Below are 27,193 nucleotides of genomic sequence, written 5' to 3'. Positions count from 1 at the left end.
TAGGTGCTTATTTCACCTTTATAAAAAGTAAGATCATATTATTCGCCGATTACAAGTATGCATCGATAACCATCGAATATAGCACGGCATTTTATGCATTCAAATTGATCCTCATTCATCATTACAGTTCTAAATTTGAAATCGATACATCCATAATATACAGAAATGTAACGACACAAACGTTTACCAAACCGCCGTCGCCACTATGTTCCGATGACGTTACACGGCGTAATAAGTGATGTAACGATGCTTCCAATATGAAAAACGATTACTCTTTAACTTTACCGAAAGATCCAAAGAGTATGAATTCCTGCAGTCACGAAAGCTTTAAGTCAAGATGAAAAAGATTCGTACACATTCAGTGAACACAGCAATACAAATCTGCAGTACTCCTCCACATTCCCACGACACAACACAGGGTTTATAGGTCATACATACACGTATAGCTCTCAAACCCATACACACATCTCACACAAAGTTGTAAGTTCCCGTGACGGCAATTCCACATTCCCATGACGGGTCGCAGGCCGCTCACACACGTCACAGGATATACGTTCATCTTAAACAATATCCCACAATTATTTCGCACGTACACACCAACCCTCACTCGCACTTATCACACACACACAATGTCATTTCCCAGATTAAACCTCCATATTTGCATGACAGGTCCCAGTCCATCCACTTACCCGTGGCCACTAACACACAACAACATCATTCTCATCACCACTGACCTGGAGAGCAACGCGAGCTTCTGCTCCAGGATGAGCTCCATGCGCTGAGCGCGTTTACTGAGCCAGTGGTCCACGCCGCGTGCGCGGTAACAAGTCTCCACCACGAGACGCAGGTCCGACACCACCTCGGCCAGGGTCGCGTACCGGCCCCGCGTGAACCTCTCCCGCATGGCGCCCAGGCAAACGGGGGGGCCCGCAGCGGCCTGTTTCCCCGCCGCGTACTCCGGCCCCAAGAAGTGCGATCCCACCGCCTTGTACCGCTCCGTGGTGAAGTCCTGCAGCAAGCGGTAGCCCAGCTGCAGCTCGTGGCTGAGACCCTGGATCTGCGTGTCTGCTTTGGTTGGGGAGGTTGTTGATGATTTGTTAGCGCCGCTGTTGTCGAAGGACCGAAGACGAGGCCTACCTGGTCTGCAAAGCCTCGTGCTCGCCTGGATCGCCTGCCGTGGGGAGGGCGACCTATCCAGGCGGCGCGACCAGGCCGGATCGGCCCCCTTGGCGACGGGATCCGGCGAGGCGGGGTTTTCGCTCATTTTGTTCGGAAATTGCAGTATATTGTTCGCATGAATGGTTGTCGCGCGGATCCTTGTTGGTTTGCTGAGGTTTTGGATGTAATTCGGGCTGTAATTGAGGCGAAATGCAGTGAAGTTTCCGCGGGAGAAGTTGCAGCCGCCGGTGTTGTTTTGCGAAAGGTTTCAAAGGGGGGAACTCAGCTCTGGCACAGACCCCATTGCCAACTCGGAGATAATTAAACAGACCGCGATTGCATTTTAAATGCGCATTGTAATTCGTCCGCCTCTGATTTTTTTCGTCACGTATTTGCGTTTAATGTTTTAAATACATTTTTGTTGCTTTAACTCGCACCAAGCACGTCAAACGAGGGTGGGGGCGATGTGCGTGCGTTTCAGGCGGCCATTTTGCTACGGGGTGAGTCCGTTAACCCCCCCCCGCCCCCTCCCCCCCTCCCGTGTGGGTGACTTTGACTGTGACGTCACGCAACTTTCAACGTTGACCTCCCCCTTCCATATTCTTTGGTTCTTTCGGTTAAAATTACGAAGATAGAAAAATAATAACAAAAAATAAAGTGAATAAAAATAATATAAAAGTAATAAAAAGCTAAAAAACACTAATGTAGACTGTAGCCCGGTTCCCAATCGGAATTAGTGCACTGGCAGTCAACAATGTGGACTGTAGCAATGGTTACCAAGTTTGGTGAGTGTACTGGCAGTCTATAATGTAGACTGTAGCCTGGTTACTAAGCTGGGTGAGTGTACTGGCAGTCTATAATGTAGACTGTAGCAATGGTTACTAAGCTGGGTGAGTGTACTGGCAGTCTATAATGTAGACTGTAGCAATGGTTACTAAGCTGGGTGAGTGTACTGGCAGTCTATAATGTAGACTGTAGCAATGGTTACTAAGCTGGGTGAGTGTACTGGCAGTCTACAATGTAGACTGTAGCAATGGTTTATTATTATTTTATTTACCTGATTATTTTATTTACCGAAAGAACCAAAGAACATGAATTCCTGCAGTCACGAAAGTTTTAAGTCAAAACCCCCCCATCTGACAGATGGTCGTGTGATGATGCACGCCTTTTGGAAGTTGTGGGGGGGCGGATGACGTCATCGCGTTGTTAATTCGGCCCGCCACTGAGCCGCCGCTGTTCCAGCAAACATCGGCGTCGGCGACAAACTCTCCTGCGGGTGACGTCATTCTCCTGCGGGTGACGTCCGGTGGGGAGGATGGGATGACGTCATCGCGTTGTTAATTCTGCCCGCCACGTTGGGCGAGGGACCACCACCAAGACGCCGCCGTTGTTGTTGCAGCAGCGAAATCGGCGTGCGGTTGAAATCACACTTTTACGTAAATATAAATGGTCTAGACGCATTTTGTCAGTAACGTCAGCTTCTGTGAACAGTGTGGCTATGAAAATAGGCAGTTGCCCCCCCCACCACCCCCCACGTTTTCTTTTGAATGCAATGTCATTGACGAACGTGCCATGTTGTTGCCTCTGGGTTCAGAAGCCCCCTTGCCAACAAGGGCCCTCGAGCATCAGGGCAACGCTCGTCACCTTAGAGATGTAGCAACGTGTATGGGAGAGTGCCCTATTAATCTAAAGGCATACAAGGTCACAACCGTGATAATTGGTTTTGTTACCCTTTTATCTGGCGTCATCTGGTCCAACACCATGTGAGACTAGGCTCTAAAGAAAGCTGTCTCGGTGTGGACCAATCAATTTCAAGGACAGTGCATACATTATCAGTTTTTGGTTTGCATTCCGACTGCAGGTATTGTGGTCAATGCAAACATGACTCCTTGTAAAAAAAGGCGTCAGTTTTGTTGCCAGATAAAAGGGTAAAAAACCAATTATCATATTTTGCTACTTGCAAATGAGGTTTCAATGGTCACAACCGTGTTAACCCATGTGGGTTACCCGTATTCTTGTACAGGGGAATTGAGTTTTCAGGTTCACGAGGCATACAGCGGTTTAATAAATACGGGCATCTTTTTTTAACTTTGTTTCTCCCATGTTGAGATTTTGTAGGATGAACGTTAAGATGTAAAAGGGCACGGGGTGACCAATGAGGTTTGAATTGCTCTGTAATAAGGTAGGCACTAAGGGACTGACCAGTACGTTCGTGTATTACTTAAAATGCATGTGGATTTATCGATACCTTTAAACTGTCGAAAGGTTTGTTACGCACTGTTACGTAACTGTAGCCAAATAAATATAATCTTATCAGGAAACAATTTTAAAATGTAATGCTCATTAGCCTCCCCCCCCCCTAGTCTCCAGCGCTATCCATGTGATTTGAAAGGTCATTGCCCGAAACGTCGCCAATTATATATTTATGTTAATGAATTGATATGAAGTGTTTTTAAACGTATTTTTTTACAGAAATTTTTCATGTTGTGGTCAGCAGAGGGCAGTGCAGCAGTCATAGATTGTCCTACGTTCCCACGTCTCTTTAAACTTTGCAGATTTAAAGGTGTCATATTCATGTAATATAACAAGTGCCATTGCCTCAAACATCTGACGAGTGTTGCTTTTTCACAATAAATCAGGTTGATAGGCCCTCACTTTGTGAAATAACGGATGTCAAGCCAAATCTATTCTCAATGGGTCCTCAGTTAAAGGACATCGATCACAAGATAATGTCAATGATCCCCGACCAGGTTAAATAAAATAAAAAATATCTCAATGGGCTCCACACGGTTATATAAAGGACGCCTGTCACAATTTTGTTTTATTGTGTTAACGGCAAAATATGAATTCCCAGTTTCATACAGGAAAGGCAGCGTTGACAGCATGTGCAAATTACTGCAACAAATACATTACTGCCCACTTTTGACAAACTGTCCACAAAATTGTACCCGTCCAGTGCCTCATTTCGAGGATATCTACGTGTAATCGGTCAGTCACAGCACAACTGAATCCTACACCTTGATTGCCAACTCATTTTGTGCAACAATCTTTACTTTAGAAGCAAAAATTAGGCTACCAAATGAACTCGTTCGGCCGCGACACACCCGGTGGTTTCAGAAAGGTGGTTTTCTAAAACGTTGATCAAAATCGGGATTTTGTCCCAACTTTTAAAAAGTTCAATGCTTCATGCATAACTATGAAGATACAGGCAAAGGGATGGGGTCACCCAAGTAGTGGCGATGTTAAAGTGGGTGGTGTTGCCAGCTTATATGGTTAGAATGAGCTTCCCAAAAAATTGGTAACCATTGTTGAAAAGCATTAATGTAGGCAGATATTGTAAAGTATATTGTGACTATTGTGACTTTGCGGACAGTCTTTAGAGCATGAGGTAAATTAGAATATAAATTACCACTGTAGAGACACAACCCAAACAAATTTCTTCTCAAGTAGCCTCACACCCACGCTGTGTCTCAGACTGTCACACACGGGAGAAGCTTTGTTGAGATAGTCATTAAACAATACGTTAGTCAACATAGCAATGCGAAACGAGTGAAATAACCGTGGCATTACTTGCTTAGTGTTTTTCATACACTGCAAATCAGTGACAAATACGAGTGCTATGATGAAGAAAAATAGAACAGGACATTTGTACTGTCAGAGGACAAAGACAGATGTTTTGGATGACTGGCCTTCTTCAGGAATTGCTGAGATTACTTTGAGTCTTCAGACTAGATTTGTGTGTTTATACGAGTTTAGTGGCGAGATATTAACTACCTCGCCTGGTATATAGGAGGTCGTGGGCTCGATCCTGACGCCTGTATATTTGGTGGTGGATTTTTCTCCGGGTCCTCCGGTTTTTCCCTCCACATTTTTAAACGTGTTTAGTATTTGGCTGTTATAAATTTGAACGGAATTCACTTCTCATTGAGCTATCATTTTTGGGCAGGTCGCTTCTGTAAAAAAGCTATATAGCTCAGTGGGTCTTACCTGGTAAAATAACAATAGTTTATAGATTAGTCGTTAGCATACTCCATTAATAGTCCTAGATCCCGGACCACTCTCATAATTTAAAATTACTTACAGCTCAGATTGCAGTTAGACTGTACCTGTACCTAACCCATTCGCTGTTACTTTTCACATTCTCATAATGGTGTTGTTTTATTTGCTCAATCGATTTCGTTTCACCTCGCTGATATCTCCTTTCAAATCATTCATCACATCATCCTTGTTTTTGGTGCAATGCTTGTTTTTTGTGCAATATGCCTGTTTATTTTAACATAATTGTTCTTTGAGCACGATTTTTAACCGTAGCTCTTCTGCCGTGACATATTCCTCTAAGTTTAGCTTTGTTGTTTTTCATGTTCTGTGCTGATGCACCACGGATCTGCCTTGCAAACGATCTGGGTAGCTGGCCAAATAAGACATTCCATGTGATAAACAAACCGATTGATTGAAGTTCCACTCGCCATTAAATTGAGTACTGTGTGCAATGGGTAAACATCAACACTTAACAAACAAAGGTGGCCAGGCGTGGTGCTGGCCATACCCGTGCTCGTGTCACTGAAGCAGCATAAACATAACTCTCATGGAAAGCAACTCCAATAAAACATCAGCAGTTAAACTACATGCTGAAATATTTTTTTAAAACATCATATTTACAAAGTTTAAAGTTAACCAAAATATAAACCCAACGAACATTTACTCTTCCCAAATTCGCTCTCCTCTCTTATCTATCCATAAAAAAAATATTTTGGGTTAGATTGCATACGTATAAATGCCATTAAACCCGGACAGCACCCAACAGCCCATTAGTAATGTTTGTCCCATAAACAAAACATGCTCATTAATTGGAGATTAAACCCACGTTATGGATAATATTGATTGCGTAAGCATACGTGTTAAACTGTCATCAATCCCTACTCTGCCTTTCTCCCGTCTCCTCCTCTGTCCCTCCCACTCCCTCCCGCCTTCCCCAGCCCCCCTCTGTCCAGGCTATTCACCAGGCTTCTTGGAAGATTCTAAAGAAAAATGTTCACGGGCGAACGTCTCGGCCACAAGGAGAGGGAACACGAGGGAAGCATCCGCATAAACCTACACACACACACACAACACAAACAGAAACACACGAATATATATTTACACACAATCATACAAAGATCCCCTGTCTAGCCTTATAGAATGTTGAGGCAAGTGCTGTGAGCAAGCACCAGTTAATGTCGGCATAGCACAGGACAAGGTGATGTTAAATTCAAGTAAACAAAGATGCAGGATTACAATTAGTATGAATTTGTAGAGCATCAAAATGCTGCTACATATACATAATTATGTACATACACACAGTCCCAGTTTGCTCCGTGAAGCTTAGGCATGAACACTGAATCCTAGGGGAGTGATATTCTGACTATGAACGCTAAGGAAACCTGAGTGGCTCTATAAATTACAAGGGAATCTTGGTTGTACTCTCAAAGCTTCAAGCACTAACACTGAGGCATAGAGGAGCCTTAGTTTGGCTCTATGAGCCTAAGTTATTAACACCCCCCCCCCCCCCCAAGGGAGCCTTAGTTTGGCCATATGTATCATAGAGCTATAATCATTACCACTGACCACTGGGGCAGTAATTTAACACCGACCCCTAGGGCAGTCTTAGCGTGGCTCTGCGAGCACCTTGACGGGCTTGGCAGTGATGCTGATCTTGCCCCAGGATACAGCTTCATCGGGTCTGGCCCCCGAGTCGGAGCCGTCAAACTCCTGGGCGGTGTTGATGTTCACTGAGAAGTTGGCACCGTTCCTCTGTGATGGAGGGAACCAGTGCCATGGGGATCAGAGACACGTCAGAACTGATGGAAATCATGGCGGTAATCTGTCAGGTGATCAAGGAATCAACAGTTGGCGATCAAAGAAATCAAGCAACCGGGGGAAGAGGTGATCAAGAAATTGACGAATCGTAGTGGTCAATTGATAAATCCAAGATGTCAATAGATTCAGCAACACAGGATATGAAGCAGTCGGTGAGATCAGCAAATCAATTAGGGTTACAAACGAGAAATTTGTTTAACTGTGAAGCTTCACACTCATGTGGAACAGCATCGATCACTCAGCATAGACATAGCTAGTGGAAAAGAGCAGTTTGTTTTTTATTCTGTATCTTCATTTACGAGCAACATTGTGGATTCTCACCATAAGATTTGCATTGCAAATATGGTGTTTGATTACACCACCTCCGAGAATAATCATCCCCGTGTTCTTCGCATGCACAGCATGGTTGTTCATCAATCTGATGTCTGCAACAACAGCAGTATCAGCACATCATCAGTAGCTGTATCATAATTGTTTTCAGCATCATCAACAAAGCAGGTGGAGCATAATTATCAGAAAGGGCAGTAATATCAGCAGCAGCAATAGTATAATCATGATTATCATAATCACAAGCATCATTAGCAGCAGCTGTCATTTGCTAAAGAGTGGTGGTGGTAAGTCACAAGATATGAGCTGTCTTTCAGAGAGTAAAAATTGGCCATTAGAAACACTACGCCTGGGTTTGTGGCCTGGGTGTGGAGTTTACCTTCAATGACGTCCAAAATTAGGCCTGGGTTGCGGTATGAGTGGAAGTAGAGCATGTCTCCCAAGGAGCCGTCTGTGATTGCTGGGCTAAAGATTTGGATGTTGTTCTATAAACAACAACAAAACAAAGATCCCCATATAGGCTTATAAGGCGTATTAACAATAACGGGATGTAATTAATCATGAATTCAATAACAAAAATTTCATATGATTACAATGCATGCATGGAATTGTACTTGTGATAATTGATAATGTAAGATGAAATGATGATGTTGCATGGCAGTGATTTTATCCATTACTGGAAATCGAACCCAGGTCACCATTTTCATAGCTCAGAGTGAATAAATAAGTGGGTAAGTAGGTGGGTGAGTCGGTGTCGGTCATTGTGGATTAGCAATTGAGAGTGTCTTCAAGTGGACAGGTGTGTAATTGAGTTGTTGAGTGGCGAGTGAGTGGGTGTGCGAATGGGTGAGTGTGGGTGTGCAAGAAGACAAGCAAAACTGGTTAAAGATTGTGTTGTCCACCTTGTAAGCCCAATAGCACACAGAATCCGGGTTGTCAATCTCCTTCCCCAGACGAGCAATCATCTTAGATGGAGTCCACTTCATGTTCTGAGGGTGGAAAGTTGACCTTCATTAAGTCTCATTGATTAATGCCTTCACTCATTTTCGTTATAATCATTTTGGTAATGATGATGACAGAGCCGCTGCTGATAATATGATGCATCTGCTGCAGCTGATGATAAGAATGACTGTTGCTGATGTTACTGCTGCTGTCGATGCTGATGAGCCATCACAAGTCCTACCTGAGTTGTTTGCTCCAACAACATTTGATCCAATATGGGCATCACCCAGTCCTCGAACAGACAGTAGTTATTGTTGGGTACAAGGAGATTGCCAGTTCTGGTGACACAGCATCCAAAATTCATACATATTAGGAAATTACTCAATTTGAATATGCATAGCAATCAACCTCCTGCTTCTAAATCTTGGCAAGACCCTCCACTGAGTCATGAGACTTAATAATAAGATATAAGCACGTACACATTTACACGGTATGCATACATAAACATGTAAAGGTTGCAAAAATGCATTAGCATGAACAAGCTTATAGTAAGTGAAAAAACTGCAAGTCCACAATACAAAACAGGATGGAGTGGTGATGCAAATTTTCTTTAAATAAAAAAATAAGAGAAGGCATGTAATGATGAATTCCTTCCAGGATTAAAATTGGTTCTTATGCTCATGACACATGCATCGAATTGTGCTCGTGAGATTCGATAATGTAATATTTCCGAATATTATGCGTGATTACATTTAGGCTATTGAGTGAACCAAGCTGAACAAATGAGATGGATAAAATGAGCAACAATGCCAACGAGATGGTACAAATGGTCTCGACAACACAGTGACTGAAATCAGTGGAGGTTAGAGGAATCATTACATGCAGACTACACACAACACAAAATACATTCCCTGACGCAAGAGCAGTTAGCGCACACCGATTAAGGCAAGAATGGCGCATAAGGAGATGATGTGGTTGAGACCACCACCTTTGTGTACTCGGTGACAATGTTTGCACACACTCGGTACTTGAGGAAGAACAGGACTGATTCTATTGTTACTCGCCACTGATGTGAGCCATGGCCGGGAATAACTCAGGCTACCGGGTTCATAGCGCAATGCGGTAACCAATACTGTGCCAGCACTACTCCTGCCTACCACACAAAGACAATCACATGTAGCGTATATGCATGTACATTCTGCAAGGTTAAATATGTATCTACTGACCCCATTATCTCTCACCTGTTGATCCCCTTTAGACGAAGGTCCTTGCCCTTGAGTGCGAAGTCCCCCACGAAGGTGTGAGCCATGCACTTAATGAGGTCCTCCTCTACTCCACCCGCCGTCGTCACAATCACGTCCACCTACATCATAAACATCCTCGTGATTGCCACCAATAGTACCATCACCAACTCCAACACAACCACCATTATTAATCATCAACGTCATCACCAACAGCATATCTTCCACCACCACATCAACACTCATCCTTATTACCAACAGCATCATCACCTACTCCATCACCACAACCACCATTGCCACTGTCACAACTATCACTACTATAATAAACACCAACATCACCTCTACCACCACTCACCATGCTGTGCTGCACCAAGAATTTCAGGGACTCCCGCACTCCACATGAGATCATGTTGGAAGTGTATCCGAGGAAGATGGTGCAATTTTTGAGAGGTTTCTCATCAGATGATTCCGAGGCCTTCACCACCAACCCATCGCCATCACTATCTTGATCCACAGGGATAGGCTCTTTGCGTTTGGCGATCTGAGACAATACATGTATGTTTACAAGACGTGCATTGATTAAAAGAATAATAAATAACACTGTGTAACAAAAGTATTTTTTGCTATTATTCCCCACAAACTTTGCTTTTGTGACCAGGACAGTGATATTTTGAAATTTACCTATTTTACAGAACATTCCAGATAGATTCAGACCTTCATCCATCGCCCCGGTGCCACACTGCCATGAGCTCCCCGTACCCACTCCTCCGGAGAGAGAGCAGCCGTCTTTAGAAGAGAGCGAGGAAGATGTTGTAGATCCAGATGACAATTTCGGAGGTGGAGCTGAGGAGAGAAACCCATACTACCCCAACCAAAAAGACCTCAACGACTTGATCAGAGATCTTGGTCTCACCAAGTCCAATGCCGAGCTCTTGACGTCTAGACTCAAGCAGTGGAACTTGTTGGATGAAAGTGTGCAGGTCGCAGACCAGAGGAAGCGTCACCAACCTTTTCGCAGCTTCTTCACCCGTCAAGATGGGCTCTGCTTCTGCCACAATGTGACCAGTCTGTTCGAGGAAATCGGAATCGCCTGTAACCAGAATGAGTGGCGCCTCTTCATTGACAGCTCATCCAGGAGCCTCAAATCCGTGCTGCTCCATAATGGTAACAAGTACCCGCCTTTTCCCCTGGCTCACTCGGTGTACCTCAGAGGATTAGAACAGCATCAAGACCTTGCTGGATGCCTTTAAGTATGACGAGTATAGCTGGGTCATCGGAGACTTAAAAATGGTGGCATTCCTGATGGGTCTCCAAGGCAGTTTTACCAAGTTTCCCTGCTACCTTTGCCTTTGGGACAGCAGGGACATCAAGGCGCACTACCACAGGCGGGACTGGCCACAGCGGACCGAGTTGATGCCACCACTGCACATCAAATTGGGTCTTATGAAACAATTTGTCAGAGCTGTAGATAAGGAGTCAGCAGCCTTCAAGTACCTTCAAGACTTCTTCCCTAAGCTGAGGCAAAGGTCAAAGCCAGTGTCTTCGTCGGACTACAGATAAAAAAGATCCTGGAGTGCAATGAATTCCGCAAGAAGCTAACCAGTAGGGAGAAAGCGGCTTGGAACAGCTTTGTTGCAGTGGTTCGTGGCTTCCTGGGCAATCACAAGGTCGAAAACTATGTGGAGCTGGTTGAGACACTGGTGAAGAACTAGGCTACCCTCAAAGTCCATATCCTTGATGCTCATCTTGATCAATTCAAGGAGAACATGGGAGCGTACTCGGAGGAGCAAGGCGAGCGCTTCCACCAGGATATACTGGACGTTGAACGCCGCTACCATGGACATGATTGGAGACTACATTTGGGGGCTGATTCGTGAAAATGATTTACAGTATAATCGTAAATCTATAAAAACTACTCACTTCTAAATATGTTGTAGTATTTTTTTGTATTACTTTAGCATAAATACATGTTAATTTTGATTCATATGTAGTTTTTTTCTGACTTTATGTCAACGAAAAGACACAAATTTGCCCCTTTTCTCATTGAAAATAGGTACATTTCGAAATATCACCGTCCTGGTCACAAAAGCAAAGTTTGTGGGGGAATAATAGCCGTTTTCTATACTTTTTAGGCATAAGCACTTAGGAAATAACACTTACTACCCAGGAACAAAAATTGTGTTACATAGTGGAATCCATTCTCGCATTCATGATTTTATGCACCTGTCATGTCTTGAATCACGGACGAGTAGCTATCACCTCTACACACCTATTACGAGCGTAAAAATCGATTTTACAGACACACCCTGAGATTTCTTTTCATATACAGTATTGAGGTTACTGCCATATTTAACTCATTATAACCATTAGGAATTAATGACGAGGATATAACTTAATAAAGATGGATTCAAAGTTGGTGCCAAGATTTATATGAGCAAATAAAAACTGGTGTGTGGGTTCATTTGTGGTCAAATGTATTTCGTGATAGTCAACTGTACTTTATCATGGTTATACGTACATTTACATGTCCCTTTTGCCAATCGACCACTAGATTAATCTCCCCACACACACTATGTGGGTCGAGGGGTTTATTTGCCCGCCATATAGCCCCATAGCAGCCTACGATGATCTAGTTGAGTTGCGGTCAGCCGTCAAAGCACTATCCAGACTCAACCTCCTCAGCTTCTGAGATCCAATGACAACAGGCTCATTCGGGGTGATTAGGCTAATCATGCTCAACGCTGTTTAGTTCTTGATAACAGTTGGTTAGTTTAAAATGGAGTGTGATTTATTTCAGTGGCGGTGCACAGCTCTTCGATGTGCTTTTTTCGGGTTGTTTGGCATGATGTCCGAGCTTTCCCTACACGTGCTGGCAGCATTTTCAATTCCTGAAGCGAAACGTCAGACATCATGCCAAACAACAAGGTACAACCCCAAAAAAGCACGAGAGCTACAAATGCTGCATTATTCTGTTCAACATGAGTTGTAGTTAAGTGTGGTGGTTGAGTATGTATTGCCCATGAGTGACTTGTCATCAACCATGCGGTTGGTAATTGGTAAACTGCATTTTGAGTGCAGTTTCATCCAGTCAGATGGTTATGAAATTCTGCTCAACACGAGCTGTGGTTAGGTGTGGTGGTTAAGTGTGCATCGCCTATTGTCAAACCATGCGGTTGACTTCCAGCACCGCCTGCCCAAACGCGGTGGCCTGGAAGCCCGTGGTCAGGAGGCTGCCGAGCAGTGCGTGGTGATCAATGCCGCCGTTGAAATCGTATCCGCGCACGCGGGGGGTGTGCGTGGGAAGATCCGTGCTGCGCACAAACAGCGCCTCATGGGCCATGTGAGGAATGGTGGTGGCCATTGTGTCGTCGTCGTCCTCGGGGAAGGTCTCGTCACCTGAGAGGGAAGAGAGCAGGGAGTTCTCAGCCACGAGCCAAAGACATGCAAGTAGGTTCCCTTGAGCTGTGTATTTCATTTTGGTAGGCTAGACCTGCAACACATTTGTATTTCACTTTACCCGCGGAGGGTTGGTGGGGGGGATGCGTGACATGAGCAGGCACACTGCGTTACGCTTCTGCATACGGGTCACATGACAGATGTGACGTCACAGCTCATTTGCCGTGCAAAATATATGCATTATTGCGCCCCCCCCAAAAATACAAATGTCTATTTTTATAATTTTTGCATGGTGTACAGTTTGGAAAGTACCCACATAGCAAATTTCAAGATTGTTGCATGTCGGGAAGTATGCTAAACATTTTGAACAGACACATTCACAAATTTCCCTTTTATATATATAACCCTGTGAGCCATGCGGCTCTTGACTCGGGTGCAACCACAACAAACAAGGAACATCTTCAAGTGACTACACGCAACAGAAAAATCCAGGAAAAAACAGCAAAGTCTTACAGAAAAAACACCGCATTTCGACGCTGTGCAAAAATCCCAGTGGGATGCAAGTCAAACAATAACCATAAGACAATTTTGATTAAAGTTATCAGGCTAACTCTGTACTACAACAAACAAACATGGCTAAACCAAAACGTTTTCAAAATCACCAAAATAAAGCTATAAAAACAATGTAACAGTGATCATAAGAACTGTGATTCAAATTTAACAATAAACGATACACATAACATGTACGACCAAACTTTGCAGCCATAGCTGGCTGCATGAGTCACTCCATAACAGCACGAGTATCAGTAGCAGTATCAACATTTTTCAATACACCTTTAAAGATCTGAACACTATAATCAAAACTCGAGATCATACTTTGCAGCGGTCATCCGGAATGATACATTTTATTTCAGGCCATTCTGAATAGCAGTGGCAGCTAGGGGTGTACAACTCCTCTAGAGCAGTTTTAAGTGAATATCTCACAGGTAGTGATCAAAGTTGCAGTTTATTGGCGATAGCATTCCAGACCCTGGGGGCATCAATAGAAAAGGCCCTTCCTCCAGTATTTGTATGTCAATAAGGAATGTGAAGCTGGTAAATGAGCAAAGACCTTAGGTCACATTTGTTCTTCGAAACAGTAAGGAGATCCAGCAGGTAGTCTGCTGATTTTTTTGTAAGTATATCGTGAATAAATAAGATCTGATGCACAAGCCGTCGATCATTAAGATAAGTTAAGTTTGACCCAATTTAGAGATCGCAGTGGTGGGCCCTATATGGGCAGTTCAATGCAAATCTTAAGGCCGAGTGATTAATTAAGTCAAGTTTCTTCAGTATAGTATTGGGGGCTGATCTATATACGATGTCAGTAATCAATTAGAGGCAGTATGGTAGCTTTTATCAATTACAAGCGGAACATAGGGGGGAAGCAGTGCTTGTATCGATACAGAAACCCAATTTAAAATTTTGTCTATTTACCAATATAATCAATGCGATTATTATTTGTTTCTTTCGGTTAAGTCACGTCTAAAGATAAAATAATAAATTAAATTAAATAATAGAATACGACGTTTCGATTGCAACACAAGCAATCATCATCAGGTATAATGAAATAGCGACATAAAATCTAACCAGAAAACTATAGACAGACATATTAGCAGACAGATATCACCAAGATACATAGCGAGAGCAACACAGGTAACAGAGAGGGGTGATCGTCTTTGTGTGGTGGCCTTAAATAGACAGGGGGGGCGGAGGCATAGAGAGGGAGGAGGGTTAGAGAAAAAATTAGCATATCAATGAGTGGTCAACAGACGTGGTGCTGCGAATGCGATGGCACGGCAAGCAAGCCTGAAAATCAGGAGAAGGACACACTAAAATTAAATAACCTAGTAAAATATCGAAATGTAATGTAATACAACACAGAGGGTCGGTCAACACACAATTAACGATAGCCTGGTTGATTACGTATTTCAAAGATTGCTAAGTTAGAATTTAAGTGTGAACAATCTAAAGAGAGGACACAGGCAGAGAAAACAAGTCGCCACAGAGAGAGAAAAAAGATAAGCTTAAAACTTCCCCGTAGAAGTGGTTCAATCTTAATTTTAGAACTTTCGTGACTGCAGGAATTATTATTTGTTTCTTTCGGTTAAGTCACGTCTAAAGATAAAATAATAAATTAAATTAAATAATAGAATACGACGTTTCGATTGCAACACAAGCAATCATCATCAGGTATAATGAAATAGCGACATAAAATCTAACCAGAAAACTATAGACAGACATATTAGCAGACAGATATCACCAAGATACATAGCGAGAGCAACACAGGTAACAGAGAGGGGTGATCGTCTCTGTGCGGTGGCCTTAAATAGACAGAGGGGGGCGGAGGCAGAGAGAGGGAGGAGGGTTAGAGAAAAAAAAGGCCACCACACAGAGACGATCACCCCTCTCTGTTACTTGTGTTGCTCTCGCTATGTATCTTGGTAATATCTGTCTGCTAATGTCTGTCTATAGTTTTCTGGTTAAATTTTATGTCGCTATTTCATTATACCTGATGATGATTGCTTGTGTTGCAATCGAAACGTCGTATTCTATTATTTAATTTAATTTATTATTTTATCTTTAGACGTGACTTAACCGAAAGAAACAAATAATAATTCCTGCAGTCACGAAAGTTCTAAAATTAAGAATCAATGCGATCTTGAAAATTCAGTTTTGAATCAATGATGACCCCAAGATACTTATCGAATTTGACTTGCTCTATTTGATGATTATTTAAGGAATATAATTGGGGACATGATTCCTTTAAAAAGGTTTCAGTTTGGTGTTTTAACATCTTAACACCTAAATTTCGATTTAGAGCTTTCGTGACTGCAGGGATTCATATTCTTAGTTCTTTCGGTAAAGTCACATAGAAGGGAAATAATAAAATAATAAAAATAAAACAATAAAATTCTCACGACCATTCCATTGCAATACAAGCAATCATCATCAGGTGTGAAAACCACAGCAAGAAATGTTTTGAAAACATTTTTTAAAATTTTCTTGCTGTGGTTTTCACACACCTGATGCTGATTGCGTGTATTGCAATCGAAACGTCGTGAGAATTTAATTGTTTTATTTTTATTATTTCCCTTCTACGTGACTTTACCGAAAGAACCAATAATATCTTAACATCTGTTTTTTTGCCAGAAAAAAGGGGAAAACCCTATTATATATGAAGGGCTAGAGAATTAAATGGGGGGTCACAAGACATTTGGACCACCCTATACACTACTGTAATGTACAGTGGGATGTAGATGGGTACGGTGTAGTGCGTGGTGTAAAGCTCACAGAATATACATATTTCAGTCTGTGGTGTAACATAGTATAGTGTGTAAAGTGCTGTACAGTATATAGTGTAATGTGTGGCGTGTTAATGTAGTGTGGGTGTGAACGTAGTGGTGTGGGAGCGGGAGTGTAACGGTTCGGCGATCAGAGTTCGATTCCCGCTCTCAATGATCTGAACCCCTGGGGCCTCCCCGAGGTCCCACACACACAACCACCCACCCAACCACCCACACACACACCCAACCACCCACCCAACCACCCACACACACACACAACCACCCAACCACCCACACACCGTGGCCCGTGATGTGCCTCCACATGTGCTCGCTAACTGCACTTGCCCCAACAGTCTGAAGTGATGCGCACGTGTGTAACAAGATCAGCGTGTGCGAGCGATAAACCCCCTCAATATAGCACTCATTCATACCAATAATAACCGCGATTAAAACACCCTGCAGCAACAACAACCACCACCACCAACCATCACGTGGAATGAATGGGTTGATGGAGTCAAGTCCAACGCCACGAGGGAAATGCCTATGAACGAGTCGACTATTACAAATACAAATCACAGAGCTCATACTACTCACAGATTCAGAGCGAACACGATAAACGAGTCTCTCGTGACAACGGCGAATGTGTTCGACACTCACCCGCCACGAGCAGCTGCCGCGAAAGGTCCATCGCGCTCCGGCGTCGAGAGCTTTATGCGTGCGCGATGACGTCATCGAAGGGGCTTGACAATGTTGCTCTTTTTCATTTCTACGTCACGCGGAATGCCGCGGTGCACGGATGCGTTTGGTGCGTGATGACGTCAAACGACTGCACTCGCAGGGTTACAATGACGGGTGACGTCATGCGACGGCGTAATCGGGCGTCGAAGCAATCGCGAGCGCTTGCGTTTTTGGGATCGGAATATTTTGATTTAAAGCTTTCGTGACTGCAGGGATTCATATTCTTGGTTCTTTCGGTAAAGTCACGTAGAGGGGAAATAATACAATAATAAAAATATCGTGAGAATTTTATTGTTTTATATTTTTATTATTTTATTATTTCTCTTCTACGTGACTTTACCGAAAGAACCAAGAATATCGGGATATTTGTTTATTTATTTCTCCTGACTCAGCAGTTCGCCTGCTGTATGATTTTTCACCTGAAGACGATTGATTGTGTTGCGGTCGAAACGTCGTGATTTTTATTATTTTCTTGTTATTTTTCTATCTACGTGACTTTACCGAAAGAACCAAAAAAGAAAGCTGTCTCTGGTGTGGACTAATCAATTTCAAGGACAATGCATTTTGACCACAAGCATTGTGGTTAATGCGGACATGATTCCTCCTAAAAGGTTTCAGTTTGGTGTTTTTTTTACATCTTAACACCTGTTTTGTTGCCAGAAAAAAGGGGAAAACCCTATTTTCAGTATGTTTATTTATGGCTGGAGGAATCCGACGAGCTATGAAGCTTTTTGTTCACGGATCTCCAGTAAGGGGCGGGTCAGAACGTTACAACAATAAACAATGTAAGTATAAGAAAATATACAAATACAAATTAACTATGTTTTTTTTTATCTCACCAGGTAAAGTCCACTGTGGTATTAACGTAATATTCAGAAGCGACCTGGCCGCAAATTATAGCTCAACAAAGTAGTTTATCAAAAGGTAATTCATAGCAGCCAAATACTCAAAACGTAGGTTTCTAAATATGGAGGTAAAAACCGGAGGACCCGGAGAAAATCGACGCGACCACGGGGAGATAAACACCCCCAACTTCTAATATACAGCAGCAGGCGTCAGTGTCGCGAATGAACTCACGACCTCCTGCATACCAGGCGAGGCAGATAACATCTCGCCACCGGGGGCTAACAGCACTTGCCTCGGCAAAATAATCTAAATAAACGTATAGAGTACCAACAAACCCTGCCGTGTTCTCCAGATTATAGGGACGCTCCTGAAAGGATCAGAATCAGAATCTTGATTTAGACTGGAGGAGGAATCCGATGAGCTATTAAGCTCTTTTTCACAGATGTCCAGTAGGGGTGGGTCACCAAGACACACCCCACATTTGTGCCCGGAATGAAGTTCTTAACATCTGGTCACACACAACGCGTGACTGTTTATAAGACACAACCCAGCTTATGCTTTCAAATAAAGGAGGGGGGGTGAGTGTTGGCTTGTGCGTCTTATAATCTGGAAAATACGGCAATGACAAATCAACTCAAACAGCGGTGCAGTATCAGGTGCCGGAGCAGCCACCCTGGCAATTCACCTGCGCTGATGGCGTGTTTTGTTAAGAGACGCGTCAATCAAAGCTAGTTCATGAGTGTCAATAATGCATGCACGATTCATCATTATCATCAGCCGTGGTCTATCCACTGCTGCATGAAGGATCCGACAGCCGTCGGCCACCCCTTCCGATCCGATGATGTAACCCAGTCCGTCTAACTCAGTGATTCTACATCTGGGGTGCACGCATTCTCTGTGGGGTGCGAGATGCCCTTTCTGGCGGTGCGAGACATGCCAGATTTTTTCAGAAGGTAAATAATCGAAACACAAATTAAATAAGTGCAACTACTTTGTTTAATCAAACCGATGTATTTATTGGTTTTAGAAATATATATTTTACGATTGAGAACCAAAGGCGTGCAAGGCTTCAGTCAAGATTAAGAACCACTGGTCTAGCTCAGGTGGACGAGCTGATTTCATTGCTCCATCTTTGTGGAGATGTTCTTCGGGGTGATCCCTCCATTGGCTGCCACTCCGCGGTTATTCCCAACCACCGACCATCGTCCCTTCTAGCCATGGCGTGTCCTGCCCAAGCCCAATTTTTAATGCTGTAGATGGACAAACGCAATATGCAAAAAGACAAGCGGAGCTGCAGAGACACGCTTAGGTAAATTGCAGACATTTAAATGTAATCAAGCAAAAAATTAACAAAGACCCACATGTAAATGTAGCTGTATTTGGAACATAGAAAGTGTTTATGCCTATAATCCGCGAATTTACTGAGGCAAAGAACTTATGTAGGGCAGAACATTAATGATCGCACTTTCACTATTGACACTTGGGTGTAAGATGCATTGCGTCATTTTTTAGATAATTTTTTTCATTGTTCTCAAAACGGAAGAATATTGAATTTTTGACAAATTGTACACTGACTTTTGGCACGTAGGTCACACTTTGCCTAAAGACAGATGAGTACACTTTTTTAAATGAAACTGATGGATGCCCAATGTGCACTTGCATTTGGACACATGGGTACACTTTTGCTTTTTATCTCATAGGTGCGCTATTTAAATATGGTACATTTTATTTGACACGCGTGTACATACTTCACTTCGACGTCACAGAATACAGGTGGTACACATTGAATCTTGTCACATAGATGCACGTTGCCTTTTGAAATAGAGTTTAACTTTGACAGACAGCCACAGGTTTAATTTTCACGTAAAGGGGACACTTGTTTTTTTCCACAATAAGTACATTGGTGCATTTTAAACACATGGGTACACTTTGCTTTTTGACACATTGATGCACGTTTAATTTTGACACGATGGTACAATTGCATTTATTCCATACTTGGTACACTGTTCATTTTGACACATGGGTACACCTTGCTTTTTGCCAGGATTGACTCTAGGTGTGTATGTGGGAGGAGGAGGAGGGGGGGCGGCTCCTCATTGCCCCCCTCCCCCCACTTCTCCAGGGCTCTTGGAACACGAGACACTGCATTCTTGATATCGTGCGAGGCATCGGGACCCGTCACGTGGTACACCTGGGAGCCCGAGGAGACAAACGAAGAGCGTTAATGACCACCTCTGTACATAGACACGTAGGCAACGTGTTTCGGAATTCTTCAAATTGTAGCCCGCGGGACAGATGTGGACTCGCTAATGCAGCGTTTGAGTTGCTCGTAAATCTATGGTCCCCTGAGGGATAGGCTCACCCGAGACATGAATAGATATAGGTCATATTCTTGGTTCTTTCGGTAAAGGCACGTAGAAGGGACAATATATTTATATTATCTTATTATTTCCCTTCTACGTGACTTTACCGAAAGAACCAAGAATATGAATCCCTGCAGTCACGAAAGCTTTAAATCTAAATTTAGATATAGGTCGTTGAGATGATTCACTCCTCCACACCGACATGTCATTTCCACGTTCTAAACATTGATTAGTTGTTATGACGACGTGGTTTATAAATCTGCCCAAAACACAGCCATGGATGATGTAGTCTGGACCCGGTTTAGCATGTGGCACATTTAGGCATACCGTATTGGTATACAGTATTACTTTTGTGTTAAAAATGTAAAAAACGCAGACGAAATGCCTCCTTCACATATCCGTTCCTCCACGTAAAAACTAAAGTATGTTTTACCCATCCCATCGGCCACGCGCGGACTTCTGGTAGTGTATAATTCCAGTAGCGTTGGTTCAACACAAGCAAAGGTTGTATGCCTATTTTGAAATTCAGTGTCTCATCATCAGATAGTGAGACTCAAGAGTTGATTGGAGCGGCCACAACAACAGGATCGGCATCTATTTGGTGTTTTTTTTAATATTGTAAAAGTTATTTTGAAAACTGCTTAAAATATAACAGAAAGTTACCCAGCCGCACCCAAAACACCAGCTCACCCCTCCCCCAAGATCCTTCTTATCGCTGGCTCACCCCACTTCCATAGGTGGAGATATCTCCTTTAACTAAGTATTTCTTCATTAAATCCTCAATTGCCTCATTCCCTGGGGCAGGGATCAAGCAATCTTCGGCTCCGGAGCTGCATGTGGCTACGTATGTATGTGTTCACGTGAATTGAGGCTCTTGAAATATTGAGTTTTGTACGGAATTCGACAAAAATGTCTCTTGTTCATGTTTTGGATGCCGACCCCTTCCCTGGGGGAGTGTCCACACCGTCCACACCCAACACACCCAACAAACCGGCTCGCCCCATCCAATTCCACACAAAGTACCGTATCTAACCCACAGATATCTTCACAGACGTGGCCACAGATCCAACAACACTTGCTTGAACCAATGCTTATAAATTGCCAGATGTCTGTAGGCAAGCTCACTCTCTATTATATATGAGTCCGAATTAGATGGACAACTATATGCGCACATAATACATGATTATATTGTTTTAATTACAGTACCAATGTCGGCTTCTCAAAAGAACGCCAACCTGCTCTCACGTACCTCTTCCTTTCATCGTTTTGATTCAATCCCGCATTCCACAACTGCCCTAGTTATACTCATGCTTGTGTTTTCGAGCTGTGCCTTCTCCAATACTTAGTTTATTTAGTTTAACGCACTTCTACACCACTATGTATTGCACGTTTATATTGAGCTCTGCTCAAACGAGCATTGGGGTGGCGCACGGTCGATTGACCGTGGTATTTCTGCTGTTGATGATGAGCAGTTGGATAGCGATGAACCTGTATCCTTCTGATGAGCTCTGGTCAAGATTTCATTTTTTACCTACGTGACTTTACCGAAAGAACTAAGAGTACAAGATGAAACCCGCAAATGTACAATATTATCAAACAAACTCACGCTGATGCTGTTGTTGCAGACCTTGGTTCCTCAGTCCAATGCACAACTCCAGGTTCGTCAAACATTTCTCCAGGAGGCAAACTGTGTGAAGCGCAGGAAGTTTGGACACGGAGACTTTTAGTCGAGGAGATGAGAGGACAAGGGGTGGAGAACTTATGGGCCATGGACCTAATCCGGCCTGCGACTACATATCATACGGCCAGCATCCACATGAGCTCTACCAGTATTGAAACGTCCCGCGAACACCATTCGACGTCACCCGAACATCTTAGCCGATACTAATCAAGCACTGGAGGGAAATGTTTTCAAGTCGGGCGACACGGTGTTTATTAATTCAATGTGCTTAGTCACTTCTATAACTTTAAAGGCATCCTAGCAGTGACAGTCGTGACTGAGACGCATGTGTCAAATCTGTAGCCTAAACAGGAGATGCCGATACAGCTGTAGTGCCATAGGTGGGCTACACTTACCGGCAGTGGTGGACAGGGCCATCTGCAGGTACCTCGGACCCCCAAGGGAGGGGCCACTGTGCCAGCCCAAGAGGGGGGGGGGGGGCTGCTGGGGGCTCTAGGATCCTTGGCAGCTAAGCCCTCGGCACCAGGCTCTAGGATCCCAGACAACCCAGACAGCTAAGCCCCTTGGCGCCACCAACGGGGGGCTGTGTATGCTCTGTGGGGTATCTGGGAGCCCACACAACCTCACCCCTCGATGGGCAAGAGGGATAAAAGGGCCGCTCCCTGGCCGATCGGGGCCAGTTGCAGCTCAAGACCCAAGACCAGCCAGCTTAGGACCCTGGACCCCCTCGTCACGCTTGTCCTTGTAAGGGCCGGGACGCTGTGCGGGCCAGTGGTGGGACTCTGGGACTCTTGGCTCTACGCCCTTTTAAGGGCGAGTTCCGAGGAAGCCAGAGTCTAGGCCCGCACCTTGGCTGGGTCGGGTCAGGTAGCCTCCCCTAGGGTAATTGTAGCCGGAGGACCCCAGAGCGTAACTAGAGTCAGGTACGCTAGGAGGAGGCTGTGTCCCTAGGTTGTGTCCCTAGGCTGTAACAGAGTATCAGGACTGTTGGAGTGTTGTATTGTAATAAAGAAGTTACCTCTACAAGTGTCTCCGGAACCCATTACACAGCTATGGATTTTTGACTATAAGTGTGCGAAGCTTTGCGTGTCATCCGCTTGTTTGTGTGGCAGATTTTTTTTTCCCAGTTTGCTCCCATATGAAGCCAGTTATTAATGAAATTTTCTAAACATCCCAATGCAGGACTGTGTTTTAAAAAAATGTATTGGGACTCAACGAGGCTTTTATTGTGGGATAAATGGGATTAGCATTATAATACTATTTGGACAAAGGAGGGAACACGTGGCAAGAAAGTGTACGCTGAAGAGATGGAGCAATGAAATCAGCTGGTGTGCAGTGGCTAGATGGATTTCTGCGTCACAAGACCGAGAGAGATGGAAACGACTTAGGGAAGCCTTCAATCGAGCAGTAAATAAATCATGGCCGTTAATAAGTTTCAGCGGCGCCATTGCGCTTACGCTCATTCATACTCTTGGTTCTCCGGTTAAAAGCGCAATAATTGGCAAACGAAACCAAACATCTTTCAGTGGAAGTACATCCATATTAATATAATGGCGTGAAAAATAGTGGAACTCAGTCATCTGTAAGGAGGTGTTTCGAGCGAGCAATCAAAAAGCAATCGACCACTCCGTTAAGGTTATGGCCGCTCTCCAGGTAAGATCACGACTTCTTCAAGGACAATTTCCCCGCCGATTTGTCGTGCTGCATCGATCTCCCCAGTGCCACCTCTAATTCTCGGCTTGTGCGCAGAGTGACAGTGGACACGTTTCAACAAATCAATAGCGGCGTCTTTTACCGAGTGGAGAGCGGAGTGAGCAGGGCTTTATCCACAGCCGTGGACTGACAAAAAAATGGCTCTTAAATAAAACCATTACTGGGACTCCGTGGTAGGATCGGGGGAGGTTTGAGGTGGGGAAGTGGTGGGGTGGATGGTGAGGCGGGGGTCTGTGGTGGTCAAAACAACGCCTCGCATCTTCGTCAAAAGGCGGTCAGAGAAAAGAGGAGCCTGTATGTGTGTGGGGGGGGTGTGCTCTAGCCGAAGGGCTAAAACGACAGGGCTGAACAACAAGTCATAAAATTTAATGTTGTTATTTTTTAGTTCTTTTCATTGTCAAAACAAAAAAAACGAGACCAGATCAGGTTAAGCAGCGTAGCGAGCGCATCGCAATGCATTGGTGTGACTTGCTGTGCGGTCTGCCTCCAGTGGCCCTCCTGCCGCCTGTCAAACTCATCTCTCGCACTGGACGAAGCTGAGCTTCGCTTCTCTGTCGTCGCGGCTCCAGCCCTCTAGAATCCCTCCACTGGGTTATCTCTCTCTCGCATCGACGGCGCCGCACATCGGCCTCGGTCTCGGATCACAAACACGGAAATTGACAATGAACATTTGAACAAAAAACAATGCGCAAAAAAGCATGTGTTGAGGCCGCTGTCCCCCGAGGCCTCTCCCTGCTGGGCGCCGGCCGTAGGGGGTCCGCCGTCTCCCGATCCCTCACTCGTGTGTGAGCAGCTGCTGCTGCTGCTGTGCTCATCGCTCGCGGGAGAAGGGCTGCCGCCCGCCGGCTCTCCTCCCTGGGTCACACCCCCGCGAGTCCGCGAGTCCTGCTTGGGGGGCATGGCTCGTCGCTGGCTCGCGGCTGCCTGAAAACACTCCGTTGCCTCTCCGCCAATCAAACGCGACGCCTCCCCTCACACAACCCCGCGCAGCACTCACACGCGCTGAACGGGGGTCAAGGGTCGGAGGTCAAATGACGTTGCTCGCACCCGCGTCGCTGATCTTCAGGATAACAACAGCAACGCTGAACCCCGGTCCCTCTGGGGACCCGGTTTTTTTCAGCACTGGTTGTGGCTGGCCCCGCCCTTGGCCACGACCACCTTCTCGAATCCTCTCGTAGCGTCTCACCCCAACACGTGACCACCGCTAGCCCCCACTTGGGGCCCCTGTGTAGATCTTACCTGTCACGTGCCTTCCAGGATCAACCAGAGTGCCATGGCCTGTAGTAACCCTACTCCATGGCTGACACTCTCACACCCCATCCTGTCGGGGTCGGCACTGCACGCCACGCGTGGTGCCACTCAGCGCCATGAATCAGCGCTCACCGAGCCCCTCTAGGGCTGGTACTACACCCACATATACGGGGTGTTCGCGATGGCAATACATCGCACGCCGTGCCTCGCTAGAGCCGGCATGACCCAGTGACATCCACGATGTCGCTACATACGTGATGTCCTCGATGTAAGTACATCGCACGCCATGCCTCTAGGGCCGGCACCCTACAGTGACATCCGTGATGTCACTACATATGTTCTAGGTCGACTCGGTCTCATATGATTATCCGGTGCGATGTGTAAACATCGTCACTGGGAAGGCAAAGGCGGCCGGGCGTGATGCTGGCCACCCACCCCTGTGTATGCCGTGCTGGCCTGCATAGGTGCTCGCAAACATTTTCCCCAACAGTCAGTTAATGAGTTTAACACGTAGGCTTTCGCCTGATGAAGCTAGTTGTAATTACTGCCGAAACATCGTACTCAGTTTGTAAATGTTGTGGCTTGGCTCTCAAACACACCAGTGTGCTGTACTAGTATACTCCACTATACACTACACTATACACTACTATACACAATGCACTACACTATTATACACTACACTATACACTACTATACACAATGCACTACACTATTATACACTACACTATTATACACTACACTATACACTACTATACAGAATACACTACACTACTACACACTACACTATACACTACTATACACAATACACTACACTACTATACACTACACTATACACTACACCGGTGTGCTGTACAAGTGACGAATTGACAGGTTCTGTTTACGTGACAACCCTTACTCGTTGGCTGTGTCGGGTAGTGGCGGGTTTTAATGACACTTTTACATATTTACGTGATCTAACCCCAAACAACCTCTTTTATGTCTGTTAATGGCTATATGGGGGATCGTTGTTGTATTGCAATATCATGATAAATGGCAATCGCTTACGGAAGACTATCCAGCAGTGAATAGATAATTACTGACGACAATGCTGAGATAGACACTCAGACCTGAGGCTTGATGCTCAGCTTTGCTGACTCTGCGCCTCTAACGCAGCCATTCTGAACCACCCAAGGCAAGCACGAGGTGTGGTGGTCACAACCGCGTTGGCCGCGACAAGAATGTTCGAACGTGACATCTTTCCTGTAGGTGATTCTGAAGGCTCGCTGAGCCCTAGTTGGTCGCTGACATCTCCTAAATGATTGCTGCGGTCTTCAAATTGCATAGATTTCTAAGAGAAAAACGCTGGGGGAAACAGAAGATACACGTGTCAAATTCATCGCTTCCTTCGTTCCTTCCTCTGCCAGATGTTTACAAAACATGCATTGAGATGACTTCGATTATTGTGCTGCTATAAATGTCCAAATGATGGGTCAATTTTTTGAGCTTCTGAAAAATAAGTACTTTGCACTACAATCATGTCTTATTATTGTTTGTTATTGTAACATTCATACCCGCCGAATGGACATCTGTGAAAAAGAGCTTTATAGCTGATCGGATTCCTCCAGTGTCCATACATATTCTGATTCTGAGATCCCACAGCCGTTTAGCGGGTGAAACATCCTTCAATGACCACCCTCGCAGTGTTATCTGGCTGCTTTAGGTCTTCTTTTAATTGTTTACGCAGTCGACGCGTCCGCACTGACAGTCTCGCCATCATCACCACCACCAACGCCACCGTCTGGCTTTAGGTCTTCTCCTCGTGACGGAGTTGACCCTCGTCCTTCCACGACCGCTCCTGTCAGCTAATTTACAACATCTGGCTTTAAGGTTACCTGGTTTTAATATCACGTAGTTTTTCTTAGAATGAGAATGTTTATTTTACTGGAAGAATCCGATGAGCCATGAAGCCCTTTTTTCACAGATGTTCAGTAGTTTCCCATATCGCCAGTAAGGGGCGGGTTTAGAACGACAACAATGTAAAAAACACGATATGAGGGCAAAGTATAGGAAAATATACAGATACAAATTAACTATGTTTTTTTTACCTTACCAGGTAAAGCCCACTGTGGTATTAACGTAATATTCAGAAGCGACCTGGCCACAAATTATAGTTCAACAAAGTAGTGTATCACGTGGTAATTCATAGCAGCCAAATACTCAAAACGTACATTTCTAAATGTGGAGGTAAAAACCGGAGGACCAGGAGAAAAATCGACGCGACCACGGGGAGATAAACACCGCCAACTTCTAATATACAGCAGCAGGCGTCAGTGTCGCGAATTAACTCACGACCTCCTGCATACCAGGCGAGGCAGA

The 27,193-nt window shown here is 44.5% G+C and overlaps 1 protein-coding gene and 1 long non-coding RNA gene across 2 annotated transcripts; both read right to left on the bottom strand.

The window, feature by feature from the left end:
* Positions 1-3,953: 3,953 nt before the first annotated feature.
* DHPS (deoxyhypusine synthase) lies at positions 3,954-16,995 on the bottom strand. Its single transcript, XM_078623227.1, has 10 exons — positions 16,904-16,995; positions 12,691-12,920; positions 9,880-10,065; positions 9,525-9,646; positions 8,525-8,621; positions 8,244-8,330; positions 7,721-7,826; positions 7,336-7,439; positions 6,823-6,948; positions 3,954-6,249 (listed from the first exon to the last, which is right to left on the bottom strand). The coding sequence occupies exons 1-10, from the start codon at positions 16,932-16,934 to the stop codon at positions 6,151-6,153; spliced, it is 1,188 nt and encodes a 395-aa protein (XP_078479353.1). The 5' UTR covers positions 16,935-16,995; the 3' UTR covers positions 3,954-6,150.
* Positions 16,996-18,808: 1,813 nt separating this feature from the next.
* On the bottom strand, positions 18,809-24,578 carry LOC144740327 (uncharacterized). The gene is made up of 2 exons (XR_013589617.1): positions 21,800-24,578; positions 18,809-20,021 (listed from the first exon to the last, which is right to left on the bottom strand). It is a non-coding gene; the product is annotated as an uncharacterized LOC144740327 (long non-coding RNA).
* Positions 24,579-27,193: the final 2,615 nt, after the last annotated feature.

The sequence above is a fragment of the Lampetra planeri genome, chromosome 3, assembly GCF_965212315.1.
Source record: "Lampetra planeri chromosome 3, kcLamPlan1.2.h2, whole genome shotgun sequence".
Classification (NCBI taxonomy): Eukaryota; Metazoa; Chordata; class Hyperoartia; order Petromyzontiformes; family Petromyzontidae; genus Lampetra; species Lampetra planeri.
Note: the sequence above shows the minus strand (reverse complement) of the source record. Positions and strands in the feature narration are given on the sequence as shown.